Genomic DNA, 21,496 nt, shown 5'->3' with positions numbered 1-21,496 from the left:
AAATCAGATGTAGTTCAATCCCCCAGAATGGATTGGCTGGTGGAGCAGTGACCCCCAAAACATAAGATGCCCAGCTTTCAAGTTGTGCTTCTCATGTAGGGAAGTAACTTTTCTTTGGAAGTATTTACTTGTAACATCTAAAAAGTAGTGAGTTTCTTCTAGTAAATGTCTAACGTGTGATGGTAGTGTAGGTGACAGGACACAGAGGAAGGATCCTCGGCAGCGGGGCCAGCTAACCTGAGTCCCTGCTCAGCTCTCCTGCTAACAGGCTGAGCAGCCTCCCAGTGCTTTGTAACCTCCTTGCACTTTAGGTCTCTCTGCTGTGAAATGGCAAAGGGAAGCTGGATTCTCCCTAACAGGCTTTGCTAGCCAGATATTCTACTGATTCTTTCCTAGTCTGGTCCTGTACCCAGAAAACTTGCAGAGAGCACCTCAGGAAGGACTCTTCCCTGCTCTGCTGTCAAGGGCTAAGAAAGCACTTACCCTGGAGCTCAGTGCTTCTGCCATTTCCCTGTCTAATCTCCTGGCTCGGACAGAGGCCCTTTGTGGGACTGCTGTCTCCAGGCACGACAGCCGCCTTCAGAGCTGGCACTGTCTCCTGTCAGCCACTGCATCTTTTCTCCCAACTAAGCTGTGAGAAATCTTCTGTTTGGGAGGAAACCATACCAATCAGCCTTTGGGTCCCCAGATTCTCGTCTCTTAGCTCTTTTCCACAGTGCTGTGATCTGTAGGGCATCTTCTTCAAATCCATTTCAGAATCTAGATTTAGTGCACATTGAATTTACTTGGACATCAAAAGACCCCAAACGCTTATGCTTTTCTCGTTTTCATCAAAAGGAACATTGCAGTCCCCTGGAATATAAAAAATGGCTTTTCTGTACCCAGCCGTCAGGGGCTGAATTCAGCTCTGCCCTTCCTGAGAAAAACTTCAGCCCCTTGAGGGACCCAGATGTCATTTCCCATCACGTTCTTTCACGTTCAGTGCCTCTTGCTGCTCTTTGGGTCTTGGTCACTCCATAACTAAATATTGCTTCAGCACTCGCTACACAAAGAGCCTCCTGAAAGCAGTGGGGATCACACAAGGGGCTCCACAATCAGGTCACTGTTTGCACGGACCGGTTGCCTGCACAATGCTGTGTCAAATGAAGGTGACTCAAGAGCCCTGTCCCCCTTCTGAGCTTTCACTTGTGACTTTTTCTTCATCTAGGGAAAGAGGCTGGCTATGATCTCGCTCGACGTGGCTCGAAAAGGCTTAATGCTAGCATAAAATCGGGCATCAAAATGTCTTTGAAAGAAAGTAAATCACCTCTCAAAACTAGACAGGTTAAAAGAACACTCCATGAGCACAGAGAAGCACTGCGAAGGGTTAGCCCTGGAGGTGGCTCGGGAGGGCGTATTTTTTAGGCCAGAGTCAGTTTTCATTATATTGTTGCTATGCAAGTAAATAAATGAGCTCACTTCTACACCCAAGCTGGGCAGAAGGAATTTATAGAGAATTAATAAACCCAGGGTAGGCAACATGTGGCTTTTCCTCCACTCATAGAAAAGCAAGTAGTCATGTTGGATTTTAAACAGACAAACCTCTGTAACTTTGCAGTTTCTGACCCCAGTCCTAATGGGTGGGCAATCTTTTCCTAGGATTTTCTTTAAAGGGAAGGGGTCAACTAGTTCATTTAAGACAAAGAGGTTGTTATAAATACTGCGGTGATCTGTTAATACTTTTTAAGGGCATTTAAGTGAAATAAGTTCTTTCTAATAAGCACTTTGGAAAATCTTTCTTGTTAATGCATAAAACCCAGAGAAATATTATGAATAAATCCAAGAGCTGGGGATAGGGTGTACAGATAGGCTGGAAGCAGTCTAATTTTATTTTCTATGTATGCCAAGAAAAAGCAAATAGATGACTGCTAATCCGTGAAGCACACTTGTGGATTCAGACAGCCTCAGGTCCTTTAATGGCAGGATTACAAATGGGTGCTGTCACCGGCATGGTACAGGGGCACTTTTTAACTTCTCACCAATTACCCAGTGTATTTCCTGAGCACCACCTGGGCTGCTGGTGTCTCCCAGGTCCTAGGGTGGTCACCAGAGCCCCGTGACACACATTCCTGCTCTGCCCAGGCTGTGGGTGAGCTCCGCTGCTCAGCCATCAGGAGGACAAAGGACTGCAGCCTGGGCCATCGCAGTTGCTGCTTGGGATACTGCAGACTTGGACACAGAGAATCACAGGTCCCAGAGCTGAGCTACAAAACAGAACAGTTACAAAAGTTTTGATTGTCACTGTTATAATTTTGGTGTGTCATCATTCTTTGGAAGAAAGCCCTTTTGAGGATTCTCTATTGTTTTTAAAAATTTTGTTAAAGCTATAAAAAAAGTTTGTGATTTTTTTTGTCATTTCTATAAACACAAAGATAGATGAATGGATGAATCAGAATTCTGAATAGAAATACAACATGAGAACATGACCAGTGCTTGTGTCCTTCCATACCCTGAGTGTTTCTCATCCTCTCTACCCAGCTCTTCTTTTTGAGGAGTAGAGGTTTTTGTCCTCTTTTTTAAGCATATACATTTAAAGTAACATATAATAATTGTACATATTTATGGATGTGGTGTGGTATTTCAGTACTTATATACAATGTGTATTTATCGTATCAGGGTAATTGGCACATCCATCCATCAGTGTGAACATTTATCACTTCTTCATGTTGGGAACATTTGAAATCCTCCCTGCTAGCCATTTTGAAAAGTATAATTCCTTATCATCAGCCATAGTTCTCCTACTGTGCTATATAGAACATTAAAATTATTCTTCCCATCCAACTGCACCCCGGATACCATTAACCATCCTCTCTCCACCTCTGCCACTCCTGCTTCCCAGCCTCGGGTAACCTCTGGTATTCAGCTCCACTTGTATGAGACCAGCATTTTCCATTGCTTTGTCTTCCTTTCTCATGGCTGCTGGCAGCATGTGCAGAGAAGGGGCAAAACAGAAGAGTGTTGGAGAGAGGAGAGGCTGTGATAAGTGGATGCACCCTTGCATCAGAAGGAAGCAGTGAAACATGGCAGACCTGGGCATTCTTGAGGCAGGAGCATCTATCTTTGTGGCTGGCAGAAGGCTGCCCCCTTCCTGTTTCCCTCAGTGCTCCATTAAGCTGGCAGCGAGCACCTGAGAAGCTGAAGTCTCCTAACCTCATGACCTGGGTGCCTGCTGCCCTGCCACAGTCCCCGCACCCAGCCAGGTCTGTTACCAGGGTCTGGGGTGCTATGCTTTCCCCAGGGATCCTTTCCAAGTCTTGCTGTCCTAAAGGAAGAATTGGGCAAGAAACCTCTAAAAAGGTAGTGAGGTTTTACATTTATTAAAGGTAGAGAAAGAAGTTCTGCAGAGTGAGTGTTGGCCAATTGAATGTAGGAAAAGAAGTACACTCTGCAGAGTGCAGAGTGACATACTGAAAGGACTTATTGGCCATGAGGTTAATGGCAGCTGTCTTTTGTATCCTCCATTTTTACGTCAGGTCTGGGCTCTCCTATCAAAAACCTCCTTGATATTATGCCAGAAGAACTGAAGGTAGCCCTTCTCTGATTGGTACCAGGAGCAGGGCTTGGCGCATGTCCTGGTTTCTGTGACTGACAGGTCATGCCCACTTGCCCTCTCAGCTCGCCACGCCTTGACCTCCTACCTCAGCTCTGCGCTGGTGAGGTAAAGTGGCTACCCCAGGAAAGATCCACCTAAGGGAACTTGCTGAGACCTAAGCAGAAATTGTTTTGAGAAAAAGAGCTTTGCTTCCACACATTCCAAAGTGATGGGTGGGCCGGGGATTTAGCTCAGTGGTTCGGCAACCTGCCTCGAAAGCACAAGGTACCGAATTCGATCCCCAGTACCAAAAAAGAAAAGGAAGAAGCCAAAGTGATGGGTGCATGACCCTGCTTCTTGGAGAGACCCTCTTACATACAGCAGCTTGTGGCCTTCCACTGAAAAGGCTTCATCTGCTGAGAATTCCACTACTGGGTCCTGAGCTTGGGGCCTCACCATTTTTCTCTTAGATAATTGTCCTCATCCCTCAGTTATATAAAAGCACATTTTCCCTGGGGTTTCCCATTGGAGAGTCTTGCACTGCAGTGGTAATAATGGCAATGCTAGTGTGATCAGCATAAAATAACAATCCAAGTAAATCTACTGATGGTTATCAAGGACTAAAGTTTCCTGTTATTTATTGCTTTGATTCAAAAATTCCCAGTGTCTCGCAGACCTCACTTTAACACTTTGTGGATTTGCGGAGGTCCGTTTCTATCTAATTTAAATTGACAGTGATTAAATTTTTGTTTTCTACCATGGTTTCATCATGAAACATTATGAAAGCAAACAGCCTTGAGATCTGTGAGTATTAAGACCCAGACAACTTTCTTATCCTATCAGAAATCAAGCAAGAATTGACTTGTCTCCTATATTCCTCATTCTCTTTGATTATGCATTGGACATTGTCATCTTTAAAATTCTGTAGAAATAATAAGAGGTTCTGTATCCTCAGAGAGGAGTTTGTTTCCTTCCATCAGCCTCACAGGCACACATAAACCTGATTTCATGCTTGTAGATTTTGTGGACAAGCCTGGCAACTTAAAGCCTGGCCACAGCCTATGCAAGGGTGGGTTTGCTTCCATGGAATCTTTACTTTAGGATGCAGCCATTCCCTTGGTGATTCGTGAAGTCCAGGGCACCACTAAACCCAAAGAAGCTATAAAAACCCCACAGCATAAAGTTTCAGACACCTATTTCAGATCAGCTGATATTCCTAGAGGAAAGCAGAATTCCTTACTTCTCTTCCAAATTTTGAGCTAGTAATTCTTTACTATCCTTTAACTCTGGTGCTATTACAAAGATCGTTCAGTGGGCTGGGGATTTAGCTCATTGGTTCCACTGCCTGCCTCGCAAGCGCAAAGACCTGAGTTCGATCCCCGGTACAAAACAAAAAACAAAAAAAAGATCATTCAAGCAGGGTGCTGTAATCTCAGCACACTGGAATCCTGAGGGAGAAGCATTGCAAGTTTGAGCTCAGCTTGATCAACTTAGTGAAAAACCAAGTCCTGTCTCAAAATAAAAAAAAGGGTTGGAGATGTAGCTCAATTCAAAGGTCCTGGGTTCAATCCTTAGTATCTACCACCAAAAATAAAAAATCTTCTCTTTCTTCTCTTCATTTCTTAAGCTGCCTTCAGTAGAGTGTTAATCTGAATTACCTAGCCCATCATTTCTGGAAGAAAAAATTCAGAGGTAAACTCTGTAAGACCCAGGTGACAATTGCAATAGCTGTAGCTGAGGTTTAGAGGTTGACTCTGTATCAGGAATTTTAAGTACTGACCTCATTTAATGCTCAAATAGCCCAGGAAGTATTATCATTGCTATTTTATTAATGAGAAAAGAGGCTTAGAGTGAGTAAGTACCTCAGTCTTGTTCTCACAGGTATTAAGGGGTAGAGTTGGGATCTGGATCCAGCCCTGCCTGAAGCCAGCTTATGTTGTCAACCACTCCCATCTCCAAACCTCGATCCTCCAGTGAGCCAAAGAATGCTGGTCCTGTGGCCTCTAGCATGCAGCTTCTTGTGATACTAGGTTGTCACATGTCCTCAGAACTAAAGCAAGCATGATGCTTATTCCTTTAAGTTGCATTTTCCTTCTGGAGTCAAGGTAGAAAGCAGGGTTTGTTTCATTTCTTTTGTCCCAAACACTCTCCCATGTTTCTGGCATGTGGCTGAGAAGAAGCCAGATGTTCATTACACATGCATGCATGCCCGACTGGTGAAAGGGAACCACCCCAAGTTCACCCTTAGCCTCTGGTTTCACCCAGCTGCCAGTGCCTTCTATGGCTTCTGATTTCTCATCCTCCCCTAGCATTCAATCCCAGCACTCTGGGAGATGAAGGCAGGCAGATCCTCAAATTTGAGTCCAGCCTGGGCCATGTAGTGACTTAGCAACACCCTGTCTCAAAATAAACATTAAAAAGGCTGGGGATGTAGCTCAGTACAAAGGCCCTAAGTTCAGTGTCCAGCACCAGGGAAAAAAAAAGAGAGGGAGGCCTTGAGTTCTCCTCCGCTTTATGAATGTTTTCAGTGAACGCATTTATCTAGATTTACTCCACTGAAGACATAGTGGCAAGCCCTGCTTTTTCTGTCTTCATGAATACAATGGTCTGTGACATCAACGTGCTGAGACAAAAGAGGAGATGCTCTGACACAGTGAAAGCAGGCGTGACCAGCAGCTTCTGAGGTGTGTGGATGACATCCTGAGGGAGTGACAAGAGGGAGAATTTCCCTGTGTCGGGGAAAGTCTTCCTGTGAGAGAGGCATTCAGCTTGGCCTTGAAAACAGAATGATTTGGATATGAGGAGAGGAAGAAGAGCATCTTAGACAAAGGCGGAGAGGTGCGGGCACGCAGGCTTGGAGGAAAGAGGGAGTTGTGGGTCTCTCTGAGGAATGGAGCTGCCCTCAGTGTGTTAGACAGGAGCACCAAAATATCTAGATGAACAGCAAGGCGAAGCCTGGCAGCCCTTGGGGTCAAAGATGTGTTTAATTTGGCCAAGACACTGTTTTAAAAAGTTGAGCCAATTTGGAAAACCAGGAGATTTCACATAAAAATCCAGATTAGTGGCTTCTCCTGAAAATGGGAAAGATCTGACAACACAGAGAGCATTTCTTCAGGGCAGCAGTTGGCCACCTCAGTCAGTAGATGTGAGCTATCTCCCCAGTACAGAAGCACAGCTGTGTGGCCCTCACAATGTACCCAATGTACCTGGGTACAGCCCCTTGCACTGCTGCAGGTATCAGCCCAGGCAAAGGTGGAAACGTCAGTGAAGACCCCTAAGGCCTCTGTCCCAGCCCACTTGGTCCCACATATGTTGGTTCTCAGTCTGTCCTCGCTCCCTGCCTGCCACTATCCGGATTTACCCTCTCTTTAGACCCGTAAGTTTAAGTGTGCATGGCTCTCAAAATTCTGAGACAAAAGTAAAATCATTAGCCCAGGGATTTATCTCAATGTCTGGCAAGCACAAGGTTCTGAGTTTGATTTCTGGTACCAGAAAAAAAAAAAAGTAAAATCGCCCCTCTGCGCTCTCTGGGGACTTGTTCCAGGACTCCTAAGGGTACCAATATCCATGGATGCTCAGGTCCCTTATATAAGATTGTGCAGTATTTGCATAGAACCTACACACGTACTCCTGTAAACTTTAAATCATGTCTAGATGACTTACAATACCTCTGGCTATGTAAATAGTTGCTATGCTGTCTTGTCTGAGGAATGATGAAATGGCAAGGAAAAACTCTATGTTCAGTACAGATGCCGCTTTCCCCCTGTATTTTCCACCCGAGGTCAGGTGTGGGTAGGCACGGAACCTGCAGACAAGGGGCTGGCTGTCTGAGACATCTTTGCCAACAGCTCCTGGAGCCAAGATCTGAGGCTGCAAATGTGCTGAATCAAACATGATTACATTCTGGGTTGGGGCAGCTGAGGTTGTTTTCTTGTTTTTATGTAAACAGATTAGAGAACTAAGGAAACCTCAACCTTTGGTCTTTTGATCCTGTCCTGCCAGGGCCTAACCTTGGAGATTTATTCGATGAACTTGTCCTTTCCTAAATGCTCAGCACATGTATGGAAATACCACACAGAACCCCATTGATTGATTAATTAATTAATATGGCTTAATTTTTAAACAGGAAAGCAAAAACAAACACAAGTGCTTACAGCCTACCCTTTTTCATTGGATTTTTTGCTTTTGTTTTCTCTGGGGTGCTTTTTTTTTCTGTTTTTAAGACAGGGTCTCACTATGGAGCTCAGGCTGGCCCGGACCTCCCAGGGATCCTCCTGCCTCAGCCCCCACGGCACTGCTGGGATTACAGGCTTGAGCCACCACACCTAGCAACAGTCTGCCCCTCTTCTCTGCTTCATAGCTCTTACCCAAGTCTGTGCCTTGGGACTCTCCCATTAGTTGACGAGACTGCTGTACTAACATCTGAGCGAGGCTGGATTCCTCATTGGGATAGGGCCCGAAAAGCCACATCTGAAAGTGCAACGTCCCAATAGCGATGGAGGGTCACAGGGTCCCCAGGTCCTCGGCATTTAGTCTCTTCCAGCAACATTAATGAATTAAAAGCTCCGTTTGGCAATTCCTAAGGCTAAGTCCTCGTAACTATAAATGCGTATATAGAATGAAAGGAATGCAGGAAAGAAAAACAAATGGAGGAAAAGGAAATGAAAAACCTGACTTGATTTCATTGAGAAAATCGGTTTGCAAATGCCCTTTGCATAGCGATTCCTTCCATGCGTCTCCTTAGAAACGCCCGGGAGACTTCTTTCCAAGCGCGGCCCTCGCCAGCCCTCCGTGTGCTCCAGGCTGAGGCTCTGTGGCTCTTGGGGTGGAGTGAGGGGACTGCAGAGAGTTTCTGTGTGCTCTGTGGAGCAGGAAGACCAGGCCCTAATGAACCGCAGAACTGGAGACTCTAAGGTACAGCTCGGTCAGCACTTTCCTCTGCGGAGAGAACACGCAGTTGGCATGAAGGCCACCCAGGCAAGAGGTCAAGGGAGAGCATGTCCAAGAGATCTGGCTCCCCAATCTTGCGGATGTCACCACGCAGATCACTAAATACCCTGGACGAGTCCAGCCAGATGGAAAACGCTGGTCCCGCTGAAATGCCACTTGCGGACCAATGTGAGTTTGATTGTGCCGTCCGTCAGGAATGCTGGAGTCAGGGGAGGTTGTATTTTGTTGGCTTTTTCCCCCTGCGGTTTTCACCATCTGTTTCTTTGAATGTATAAACAAGGAAAATGACTGGTTTGGAATGCGAAGTTTTTAAAAACCAGATGACCACAGGCAGCCTCTAAATGAGAAAGAGCAAGTTGGGGTTCTGTGACATTTGTCAGGAAGTGAAATGTTAAATACGAGAAGCACGAATGCGTGGACACAAACAGAGTGTCCACGAGGCAAGGAGCAGCTTGGGGTCAGGTCCAGGTCCCAAGGTCAGGTCCTGTGTTTCCACCTCACCTGATGCCGCTTTCAGACACCAGACACCAGCAACCACCCCGATCTCCTCCCTCCCCTTTTTCAATGAAGGGTACAGTTAGGCTGGCCTTCAGCACAGCCAGCCTGGCTCTCAATTAGCATTACTCCAAAGTTGGCAACCTTGGAAGGAATCCATGCCTAGAAACGAACGTTTAGGCTGAAGAAAAGCTGTGTTGTGAGCAGGTTCCATTATGAAGCCCAAACAGAGTTATAAATAGAGGAGTTGATGAGATAGACTAGGAGAAGCTCTTCACGTCTCTTCTGGACAATAGGGAATGTGGGAAAAAAAAGGGAAAAAGAAAAGCTTATGAGGGCATTAGTTGCACCGTGTGTTTTGCTTTAGCAGAGGGCATCTGCTTTACAGCAGTGGCTCCACCCAATAAACCTTAAAGCAGTAGGCTGTGGAGAGACTTGATGGAAATGCTGAGTGCATACTAATCTCTTTTACCTTCACTGCAAGAAATAATCAGCTGTGAACACCAGGGATTTTAAACAGGCATTTTAGAGCCCCCAGGGAGAAGGGCATTGGTGCATTTGGCTGTGTTCCACCCATCCGGCACAAGACAGAAGCGGAGCATTTTTCACATAGTTTTGTAGGCAGCTTGACGCCAGAGTGTTCACATTAGGGAAAGGATAAAAGATGAGGCTTTCTTAGGGAACAACTGACTCTTCTTAATTTGCAGTGTGTGTTCTCAAAGACGTCGTGGGCAGTTCATGAAGTGGACATTGCTGGTGACTCTGGGGGTGGTAGGAAAGCAGAAACAAGACCCTAGCAATTTAAAAGCCCTGGGAGGAGGATTTTAAATACATTTCAAAATGAATTAAGTTCAAAGAATGTCTCTGCCCTTGCTTAGGGTACCAATGCTGTATGTAGAAAATAGGAGGAAAATAGGAAAAATAGGAGCCCAAAGGGTGAAACTGATTTCACTGGCATCAGCTTAGATGCCAGAGCCACAGTGAGTGCGTTTGACTTCTGACATCCCCGGATGCAGGAACTGTAGGGGATGTTTGCTTCCCCGGTGCAAATGGGGAAATGATGGGAGAGCAGAAGTCAAGAGACTGGAGTTGTGTTCCTGCAGCTCCTTGAATCAGTGCAGTCTGCTCGCTGTATCTCAGGATCGAAGCTGAGGGCTCAACCAACCACACGTCAAAATGTGTGGAAAACATTTGCCTCCATATTGAACGTGGACAGGCTTTTTTCTGTCATTATTCCCTATCAGTAGGCTATAATAACTATTGACACAGCATTTACATTGGATAGTATAAGTAACCTAGGGATGATTAAGTATGCCAGGAGTCAGGTGTTGGTTCTATACAAATGCTACACCATCATCTACAAGGGACTTGAGCGTCCATAGATTTTGGTATCTGAGGAGGGTCCTGGAGCCCATCTTGCATGGATACTGAGGGACAACTGTTTCATTTGTTTCTTAAATTGAAAGCTTCCTGAAGCTTCTAAGGACAGCGCTACTGAGCACTGGCTTTGTAGAAGTATTCTAGTGACCTATGGAATTTTAATTATAATTATCATAATGTCAGATGAAGAGGCCTACTAGAGAAGGTATGAGAGGCATTTTAAGTGGCCAAACTGTTGGCTTATTTACTTTACAAAGTTTCAGAGGCTTTTTTTAATCCAGTATGCCTTTGGCCTCTCTGGAGAGGATCATCTAGGAATTTCATAATTTAAACACAAAGTATAGCTTGGGAACTGACACTCTAGCTGTTGAACTTTGAGATGATTTTGTGACCGTGAAGAAGAGCAATAAGGGTATTTCAAGGATTTGCTTCATACTGGGATCCAAGAGGGATTTAAAAGTTTAATCTAGTGTTTTCTTGTTGTCTTCCTTTTCTCTTTTTCCGCTTTTTCCGGTTTTTCTTCCCGTCTTCAGTCTCTCCCTCCCCTCCTTCTTTCCTTTTTGGTACCAGGGATTGAACTCGGGACCTTGGGCTTTCGAGGCAGGCTCCAGAACCACTGAGCTAAATCCTTCGCCCCCCTCCTTCCTTCTTAAGGGAGAGAGATGAGAAACAAATGCCCAGTTAGGAGGTCAGAAGAGTCACTGAGGAGTCAGGCTTTTATTTTACACCTGTTTTCACCCACAGGTGATCACCCCTGTGAGGACAGGCCATGGCTATGTGTACGAGTACCCATCCAGATACCAGAAGGATGTCTATGATATCCCTCCTTCCCACACCACTCAAGGGGTAGGTACAGGGCCAGGGTCCCCAGGGTGGGGAGCTCTTGGTGCAGCATTCCTTGAATTATAGAGGAAAGGAAGTTCACAAATTATGCATATTTCATATGAGGCTTTGTTTAGGTCATCAATCCAAGAGCCATTTTAGCCAATTTTTTAAAATTATATTTGCTGGATTTACCTTATCAGGAAATCCTAGTGTTTTATCTGAGAAAGCTCTTGTTGCTTTATCAGTTTATCATTTTATTTCCGGAAGTATAAAATTTAAGTTACAATGTACAGAATAGACAGGGTAGATATTCTACTTAATGTCATTTTTATATTCAATCTAAGTCAAAGAACATAAAGCTTATTTTTTTTTAAATTCCATCCATCCCTTCTGGCATGGAATGTTGCCAAAGATCAAGCCTGTACATAACCTGGTAAATAAATGCAGATGTTTCCACTGTGGGTAACAAAAGTGTTTCTCTTCAGGTATATGACATCCCTCCCTCATCTGTGAAAGGCCCTGTGTTTTCAGCTCCAGTAGGAGAGATAAAAGCTCAAGGAGTGTATGACATCCCTCCCACTAAAGGGGTAAGTATGCTACTGAGAGCAGCCTCAAAAGGAGTGTTTGGGGCGGGGGGGGGGGTTCATTTGGAATAAAACAAGAAGAGCAAACCGAAAGCGGAAAAACTAGTCAGTGAAAGAAGGAAGGAAAGGGCAGAGGAAGAGAAAGGAAGGAAGGGAAAGGAAGAATTTTAGGGATTCCAATTTTAGAGGCTCCCCTTAAAAGAAGGGAAGTCAAGAAGGAGAGCCAATTGGAAGGGAAGATAATTAGCTCAGCCTGGCGAGTTCTACTACTTCTCGTCTCTATGGAGGGTTGTAGACTTACTCGGTCCACGTGTAAGAGTTAGCTCATTTGACTCACTCTGTTTCCTTTTGGGTAATCACCGGAAGTAAAGCTATCTCCTTTTACAGATAAGGGGACGTGTCTCAGAACACTTATGTGACTTATTTGGCTTCACGTGGTTGGTGATGACCAGGGAGACTGGGGAGAGACCTCAGGGGTCCTGACCCTCGCCCCAGCATATTAAGGCATCATCACCCAGGAGGTGGTTAGGGACATGGGACTGGGACCCAGGGGCAAGCAGCACAGCCAGGTGGGCTCCACACCCACATCAGCACTGAGACCACACTAAGGCTGCCCTTGTCCTGGATAGAGAGAGAAGCCCTGTGGCACCCTGGGTCGGAGGGAGGAGCAAGGAGAGGAGCTGCAAATGGGCCGAGGATCCTGGGCTGCATTCGGTGGGCTCCTGAGAGCCAACTGCACAAGTAAGAGTTTTGCTTTTTGTTTATTTTTCAGGTCTATGCCATCCCTCCTTCTGCTTGCCGAGACGAAGCAGGGCTTAGGGAAAAGGAATATGATTTCCCCCCTCCCATGAAACAAGCTGGAAGGGCCGACATCAGACCCGAGGGGGTTTATGACATCCCACCCAGCAGCGCCAAGCTGGGGGGCAAGGACCTGCACATGAAGTACAGCTGTGACGGGCTGGGGGCTGCTGAGCCAGTGGCACGAAGGCACCAGAGCCTTTCCCTGCACCACCCGTCCCCGCCAGTGGGACAGCCAGTGGGCCCTCAGAATGATGCCTACGATGTCCCCCGAGGAGTTCAGTTTCTGGAGTCACCAGCAGAAGCCAGTGAGAAAGTGAACCCTGAAGAAAGAGATGGCGTTTATGATGTCCCTCTGCACAACCCCCCAGATATGAAAGGCTCTCGGGACGTGGTGGATGGCATCAACCGTTTGTCCTTCTCCAGTACAGGGAGCACCAGGAGTAACATGTCCACGTCATCTACCTCCTCAAAGGAGTCCTCACTGTCAGCCTCCCCGGCTCAGGACAAAAGGCTCTTCCTGGATCCAGACTCTGCCATCGAGAGGCTCCATCGGCTCCAGCAGGCCCTGGAGATGGGTGTGTGCAGCCTGATGGCACTGGTGACCACGGACTGGCGGTGCTATAGCTATATGGAAAGGCACATCAACGAGATCCGCGCGGCTGTGGACAAGGTGGAGCTGTTACTGCGGGAGTACGTCCACTTTGCCAAGGGCGCTGTAGCGAATGCCTCTTGCCTCCCAGAACTCGTGCTGCACAACAAAATGAAGAGGGAGCTCCAGAGAGTGGAAGACTCCCACCAGATCCTAAGCCAAACCAGCCATGCCTTAGATGAATGCAGCTGGTCTCTGAATATCCTGGCCATCAACAAACCCCAAAACAAATGTGATGATCTGGACCGGTTTGTGATGGTGGCCAAGACAGTGCCTGACGATGCCAAGCAACTGACCACCACCATCCACACCAATGCAGAGACCCTCTTCAGACTGGGTCCTGGCACTTTGCATCTAAAGAATGGGCCCGAGAGCATCATGAACTCAACGGAGTGTCCACACGCTGGCTCCCAGGTGCAGCTGCTGCGTCCTGGGGACTGCAAGGCCCAGACCCACAATAAGCCAATGCCCCCCACCATGGGCAAGGACCAGCCACCTGACTGTAGCAGCAGCAATGGCTCTGAGAGGAGCTGGATGGATGACTATGATTATGTCCACCTCCAGGTAAAGAAATCAGACTCAGACTTCCTACACTCACATGCAAGGAGCTCGGAAGGCTGTTAGGCTGGAGAAGCATGATTAGTGTCGATCCAAGAGGTTTGCAAGTTGGAGGTGATACTGAACACTGAACTGAAAGCCTTGTGACCTTGGCTTAAGGCCATGCTATCATAGTCATTGTGTGGCCAGTGTATTAATTTCCCTGGGCCTTAATTTTCATTTACAAAATGAATGAGCTACTGGGTTGGATTAGATCCCACTGATATGCCTCCAGCAAGCAGGAGACTCACCAAGTAGGACTCACCTCTAATGACCGTATCAACTCCACTTCTATTTGCCTTTTATGATACAGCTCTGTGTGACAGTTTATTTGAAAGAAAGTTTTCATTGTTATGAAAAACAATTGAAAACCTCTATACCTGAAGAATTTCTAAGGTCCCCTCTAGGTCTGCAGTGTGTGTGTGTGTGTGTGTGTGTGTGTGTGTGTGTGTGTGTGTGTGTGTGTAATTACTTATAGAGACACTTGATCCCATCTCAGGCTTACTTAGAAGACCACTGGGCATTTTTCAGTTGGCTTAGAGCTTAATTTACATCCGGGCAATTGTGTTATCATAATCTGCCTTCTACATGTGGAATTTCCACCAAGTTCCAAGTTGACCTGGGACTCTGACAGCTTGCCCTTCCACTTTGAGGTTTTAAAGCACTCTACCAAGATTCATTATTTAGAATTTGGAGTGTATTCTTTTATTCTGCCATTCTTTTTGTTTGGCTGAGAGCCATGCATTAATCACATGGAAAACTGTTAAACTGCCAGCACCCCTGAGAGTGAGAGAGTAGAGCAGGGTCTGCTCAGCCACACCTGGTGCTGAGGAAGGGTAAGTTCACCCAGCCTAACATTGGGAAGTACTAACTTGCGGCAGAGAGATAGAGGTGATTCAAAGAAACTAGAAATGCAATGTAGACCACAGTTTGAAAAATATTTGGAAGTTATGGGTTAACTAATACTTTCAGACAAAAGAACCATGAAAAATTGTACTTCTTAAGGGATCATAGGAAGCTCTGAAAATGGTAAGGTGGAGAGAGAGCACAGGACCCATGTGGAAAGGGCTTTAGGTTTTAGCCTTGGCTCCCACAGTGACACTGGACATCTGGCTGAGAACCCTGTTTTCCTTGTGGGATTCATAGGGTCTACTTGGGCATGCAGGAAGTGGCCAAGACTGAGGACAAGGAAAGAGTATGTATGCATTGTATGCATTTGACAGGGAAATTGTTAGCATAGGTGACTCACGGGGATGATGTAATGTGTTCTTTATGTTGAAAAATAATAGGGTAAAGAGGAGTTTGAGAGGCAACAGCAGGAGCTATTGGAAAAAGAGAATATCATCAAACAGAGCAAGATGCAGCTGGAACATCATCAGGTAAGCTCAGTTAGAACAAAAACTCTTTGGTGGTACAAAGGCTTCCAACTTAGTAGGGAAAGTGTAGCTTCAAAAGATTATGATTTGCACCCTGCAGCACACTGGCATAAATAAGCTCCAAGGCATGTAATAGAGTATAAGAACAAAGAGAAGGTTTATGGCCTTGCTAATCCAGCTGGATGTACCTGGATTATATCCAAATGACACTTTTTTTCAGGCTATGCCTGTTAATACATATTAGGACTATTTGGGTTAAAGCTTTTCATCTCAAGACACCAGACCCACTCAAGCTCACCCAAGCAAATGAGCTTCATACTGAGGCCATAGTAAAGGAATTCAAGAACAAAAAAATGAAACTATAGCCTACTTTGGAGAAAACTAGGAGTACATATTCTCTCCTTACGCTTCCTTTGCTTCTCCCCACCCTCGTCTCTTACTCTTGCTCTCTATTTATATCTGCCTTATTCTCCCATATTTTTGATATTTCCTCACCAACCCGCTCATCTGGCTCCCCATTAACTTCATAGGATCCGTGAAAGGTCACTCAAGGCCCTTCCTACGAAGACATTTTACCTCAGAGTCCTCAGCTGAAAACCCCCTCCCTGCTGTGGTTCCTCAGATTCTCTCTCTCTCTCTCTCTCTCTCTCTCTCTCTCTCTCTCTCTCTGTCTCTCCCCTCATCTCACACACACACACACACACACACACACACTTCTCCCTGTCTCTTGCCAGCAGTACAAGCCTGTTTCTTGGCTGTGTGTGGTTCAGTTTAAGGGGAGGGAGGGTAGGAAATTGTGTCTTTAAAATATAACATTTACTAAGGACTGTGGGCAGGATATGTTCATTCAAAAGTTGAGTATAAGCAGGGAAGATAATGAGTATTGCTAGAACAAGGGCATAAAAGTACAGGAAAAAGGATTGAAGATTTACGAGCCTTTTAAGATGAAATAAAATGGAATGGCATGTAACAGCATGAAATGGCCTGCTGTCTCTGGAAACTTGAGCTTTAATCCTTGCTTTCTGACCAACCAATTATGTCACCTTAGGCAAGTCATGTAACCTGCCCAAATTTCAGTTACTCCTCTAGAAAATGGAAAGTATCCCCCCATCTAATGAGGATACACTGATGCACATATTCACAAAAGATAAGCTATATGAAACATAATTCATTATGATGAAATATCTTAGAACGTCACCCTGGACCTGTTTGTGTTTGCATGGGCATTTGGCCAGGTAGGACAGTAAGGTTTTAGGGAACTTGCTGAAACCACAGTGAATCCTAAGAAGCAAGCAGATTTCATAGAAAAGTCAGGCTGGCTGTGCATTTCTCTCAGGAGAACCCAAGTGAGGTTCTTCCTGCTCAGACTCAGCCCTGCATCAGGCTAAGAGATTAACTGAGTCCGAAGATCAAATCACAGATAATGCTTACCTACAAAAGAGAGGTCTCTCCTGAGTCTTGGTAGAATAGCTACAAATTATTATAATTGCAGTTTAAATAATATTCCAGTTGGGGACAGTGAAGAGAGAAGCAAGAAAGCTAACACACATGACTCTGTATAGGTCCTTTCTTTTAACAGCTGGGGAGAGAGGCTAACCATTATGATGTACAATTAGCATTCAGATTTCCTTAGGTGAAAGCTTTTCTAAGAACAAATGTATCTGTATGCATTAGCCTTCCTGGGTACTGGGTAATAACATATCTACACATCTTGGAAGATAGAGTAGGAGAAACAGGAAATCATCATGAATTGTCATTTCGTCTAAGCATTTTGGAGAGTCATGGCTTTCTCTAAGAAGAAGCAAACTGTTGGTGATTTATTTGACTAAAAGATTACAACATTTGGCTTCCCTTGGTACTGTTCAGCATTGTAATAAACTATAGGGAACAGGGAAAGGGGGTGTTACCAGAACCCCTGCAGTGAGTCCTGGTCTCCTGTGAGCCATGACAGCACAAGGTAAATTAAAGAATAAAAGACAGGAAGGAAAAGAGACTTAGAGAGGAGGGTGGATTCTGGGCCTGATCAATGCTGCTCTGGGCAGCAAAGACGAAGGCACCCCGAGCTTGCCACTATTTATTCAGATTCATAGGGAGTAACAGATGACTCAGAGGGCAGTGATAATCCTACATTGACAAGGATCTTATAATGGAGGAAGTATCAGATGTCTCAGAGGGTGGTGGCAATCCTAGGACCATAAAGTTCTTATGCTGATAAGGATCTTAGGTCAATGAGAAGTTTATGTTGATTGGACCCTAAAATGAGCAAAGACTTTCTTACAACAGTAGGTGGGATGAGTTAAGCTGATAAGGAATTTGCCCCTCCCTAGTTGAAACCTTCTCTTACTACTACTGGGTTCTCAAGGAACCAGGATGTCTTCAACTGATGTCATCTTGCCCTTGAGCATCACAGCATCACAGGACCATTGAGGTCTCAGCTGTGACTGGAGGCAAAAATGGAGTTATGTTTCAGCATGTCATAGTCTGCCCACAGGCAAAAAGACTAGGCCTATTCATAATTTAATTGTAAAATGATTTTTCCCAAAAATTGTGTAGAATGGCTCCCAACAATAAACATTTACACAGTGCCAACACTGTTCTGAGCACTTTGTAAATATTAACTCATTTACTCTTCAGAAAGGTCTAGATGACAAGGCTGGGGTCTAAACCCTATGCTGCTTCCAGCCAGAAGGCAAAACAGACCAGAGGTATAATTATAAAAGGTCTGCATAGGGGGATTCCTGAGGGATCATCTTTCCCAACATCTGCATTGTGCAGTTTAGGAAGCAAGGTGGCTTAACCAAGGCCTGACACCCAATAAGCATCTGACACATATTAGGGATTAAACTCAGTGTCTTTTAACTCCATGCCCAGGTTCATTTCTGTTACAACACACTGCCTTGCTCTTCATTAAATCTACTTTTGTCTTCCTTTTAGCTGAGTCAGTTCCAGCTGTTAGAACAAGAAATTACAAAGCCTGTGGAGAATGATATCTCCAAGTGGAAGCCCTCTCAGAACCTCCCAACCACAAACAGCACCGTGGGTGCCCAGGACAGGCAGCTGCTCTGCTTCTACTATGACCAATGTGAGACCCACTTCATATCTCTCCTCAACGCCATCGACGCACTCTTCAGCTGTGTCAGCTCAGCCCAGCCTCCTCGGATCTTTGTGGCCCACAGCAAGTTTGTCATCCTCAGCGCACACAAACTGGTGTTCATTGGAGACACACTGACAAGGCAGGTGGCTGCACAGGACATTCGCAACAAAGTCATGAACTCCAGCAATCAGCTCTGTGAACAGCTCAAGACTATAGTTATGGCGACCAAGATGGCCGCCCTCCATTACCCCAGCACCACCGCGCTGCAGGAGATGGTCCACCAGGTGACAGACCTGTCCAGGAACGCTCAGCTCTTCAAGCGCTCTTTGTTAGAGATGGCAACATTCTGAGAAGAAGAGGAGGAAGGGGGGACTGCATGAATGGCTTCTTAAGGAAAACTGGAAAAACTATCTGGTTTTTGTAAATGTTATGTATTTTTGTAGATATTTTATACGAAAATGAAATATTTTAACATTTTATGAGTTAGATAACTTTCAGAAATTCAGGGAGCTGTAGAGGGAAATCTTTTTCTTTTTCCCTGTGTGGTTCTTATGTATACATCTAAGTATCTAAGACATAAGCTTTACAGAAATTTGTCCGTGTGTGTGGATGACCGTGTGTTTGTGGGTTTTTGTAGATGTTTGTCTGATACATTCCATTTAAGAAACATGGATTAAGAAGCACCTTAGTAAGCACCTCCTAATGCTGCATTTTGGAGTTTTAAAAAAATTGATACTGTTTAGAAAATGTTTCAGCTGGTTGTAATATTGCTGTACCTGTAGTAGTGAAGACTGAGCCCGGCATACACCCATCTGAGAAAGACAGTATATTTACAAGTGTTCACCTCCCACATAGTGAAACATTGTATGCCTTATTCTCGTTTTAAGCCTCTTTCAACCTAGAACACATCATGGCAAACCACCCACTTCTGGTTGAAAAGCTCTCTTGGAGAGCAAGTTTCAGAAACTATGTTAACTGAGGCCCAGATAGTTTAGGTGCTGCCAACAGGAGACACACATGTACTTATCAAGAGACCATTTCTACAGTTGGGATTGGGCTATTTCAACACAGAGAGGTAGCCACAGTAAAGGGTAATAATTGTTTCCCTAGAGCTATTTAATCTTAGGCATTTGTGAGTGCTTCAGCCATCAGGTTTTCCAAAGGATGTTTTCAGAGTTGTAAAAAGAAATTATTTGTAGCAGGTATTCATGACAACACATCAGAGTGCGATTTCCACAAAAACAAGTGGAACAAACAAGTGTCTGCCAGTGGTAAGTGGAGGCCTTTCTGACTTTTCACATTTGGTTACATACTTCTGTCCCATTACCTGAGGGAAACTGGCCAGGTCCTTAGTCACTGACTTTCAGAGCCACCTGGCCGTATCCTGGTCTCTGCTTGGCCTTGCACCCTCCTTGAAGCTCGTATGGAGACCTGCTTCTCAGAGCAGCTGTAGAGGCTCCTTCTGATCTCACAGCTCCGTGTGGCTAGTGTCCTTGTGGCTAAGACCCACCTCCACCTCACAGCTAGTCCCAGCATTTGTCCCTCTCAGCTGCTGGTGTGCATCCAGCATCAGAGTCATCATGGGCAGATGAAATCCTTCCCATCTGGTAGGTAAACGTGTTCGATATTTCCAAGAAGCCACGTTTTCTGTAGTCTTTCAGACCACAGTATTCTAGTCTTTTTGGAAACGTGTTTTTATTTGTAGTATATTCCTTGGCCAAATTAGCTTACTAATTTTGAACAACCAAATCATTGGACCAGGAAAGGATGTGAGAAAAATGCATGTCCTCTGGGTGATGTAAAGAAATAAGTGGAAATGGTAGAAGGTGCTTTTCAAATCAACTGCTATTATCATTCTCAAAGTTCTACACTACTAAAAGAAGATTGAAAAGTGTATTGTTATGTGACAAATAAATGCGTGTGGAGGAAGGGAATTGCTGAGCACCAATAACACTTGAAGACATTAAAAGTCTGCCCTTGTGGATGTCATCGCATGATATGTATATTTCTTAGGAGATAACAGACTTATTCTAAGCTATGTGGTGACATTTCACATCTTCAAAAGCAGAATGTTCAATCTGTATCACTTTATTTGCCATCTTGTATGTAGAGGCTATTTGTAAATCATTAAATTTTTAGATCTGTTTTTATAGTCACTGGGTTTTCTTTTCCATATTCTGTCTTTGTTGTATAATTATATATTGGCTTATTTTGGCACTCCTAATATAAAAAGTTACATTATGATCATTTTATCAGTGCTATAGATCTGAATTTTTCATTGATGTGCGTGCGTGCGTGCGTGCGTGTGTGTGTGTGTGTGTGTGTGTGTGTGTGTGTGTGAGACCTCAGTGTGCCTTTGGATTTGAAGAAAATTCTATAACCTGGGGACATTACAGAATTTAAATATCTGAGGCAAGACTTCTCTTTGTCAGAAATCTTATATATTTAATAATGGGTAGGATGATTTCTGGTTTTGTTACATGGATTTTACCATTCATGTAATTATAGAATCAAAAGGAACTGCTCTATTCATTCTGAAATAGGCATAAAGAGATAATTGAAAGCAAACTCTTACTTGAAGAAAAAAGATTCATAATTATGTAAATTATTACTTTTAATATCTGGCCCATTCTTTCAAGAATCCCACTGAGATTTATAGATAAAGTATTTGAATATATCTTGTGTAATTCTGCCTGCACATATAAGCATTAAATGATTTTTGACAAAAATCTCAAGGTGCTTCAGTGGGGAAATGATTGTGTGTGAAAAAAAATGGTGCTAGAGCAATTAGATCTCTATGGGGAAAAAAACGAGTACATTACATCCAATACAAAAAAAATTAAATAGATCATAGAGCTACATGTTAAACTTAAAAGCTCTAAAGCTTCTAAAAGAAAATATAGAAGCCTTTGTGATTTTAAATAGACAAAAGTTCTATAAATGGAGCACAAGAAAACAGCTCATAAATAAATTGTTAAATTGAAACTCATCAAAATTTTAAAATGTTACTCTTCTAAGGAGCTCTCATACACTGCTGATGATCGCTTCTCGGCCTTTTGGCTAAGATCAAGTGTATCATGCACTGCTGATGAGAATGTAAAATTGCACAAATGCTTTGGAAAACAGATTGGCAATTTCTTAAAAAACTAAATCTATGCCTATTACATGACCTAC

General features: G+C 44.4%; 1 protein-coding gene across 4 annotated transcripts in view; it reads left to right on the top strand.

Annotated features, from left to right (window-relative positions):
• Nedd9 (neural precursor cell expressed, developmentally down-regulated 9) overlaps positions 1-20,474 on the top strand; it is a 183,880-nt gene extending 163,406 nt beyond the window's left edge. For 3 of the 4 annotated variants that reach the window (XM_021260652.2, XM_004847694.3, XM_021260654.2), the window contains 5 exons: positions 11,141-11,242; positions 11,707-11,808; positions 12,578-13,819; positions 15,142-15,231; positions 18,163-20,474. In XM_021260652.2, coding sequence (XP_021116311.2) covers positions 11,141-11,242; positions 11,707-11,808; positions 12,578-13,819; positions 15,142-15,231; positions 18,163-18,672 — 2,046 coding nt within the window. In that variant the 3' untranslated portion in view covers positions 18,673-20,474. The remainder of the gene's footprint in view (positions 1-11,140; positions 11,243-11,706; positions 11,809-12,577; positions 13,820-15,141; positions 15,232-18,162) is intronic. The other variant, XM_021260653.2, reaches the window with a different exon arrangement.
• The last annotated feature ends 1,022 nt before the right edge of the window (positions 20,475-21,496 follow it).

Source organism: Heterocephalus glaber, unplaced genomic scaffold (genome assembly GCF_053883595.1).
Source record: "Heterocephalus glaber isolate CG9 unplaced genomic scaffold, H.glaber_assembly_v1.0 deba00001472, whole genome shotgun sequence".
In the NCBI taxonomy this organism is placed as follows: domain Eukaryota; kingdom Metazoa; phylum Chordata; class Mammalia; order Rodentia; family Bathyergidae; genus Heterocephalus; species Heterocephalus glaber.
Note: the sequence above shows the minus strand (reverse complement) of the source record. Positions and strands in the feature narration are given on the sequence as shown.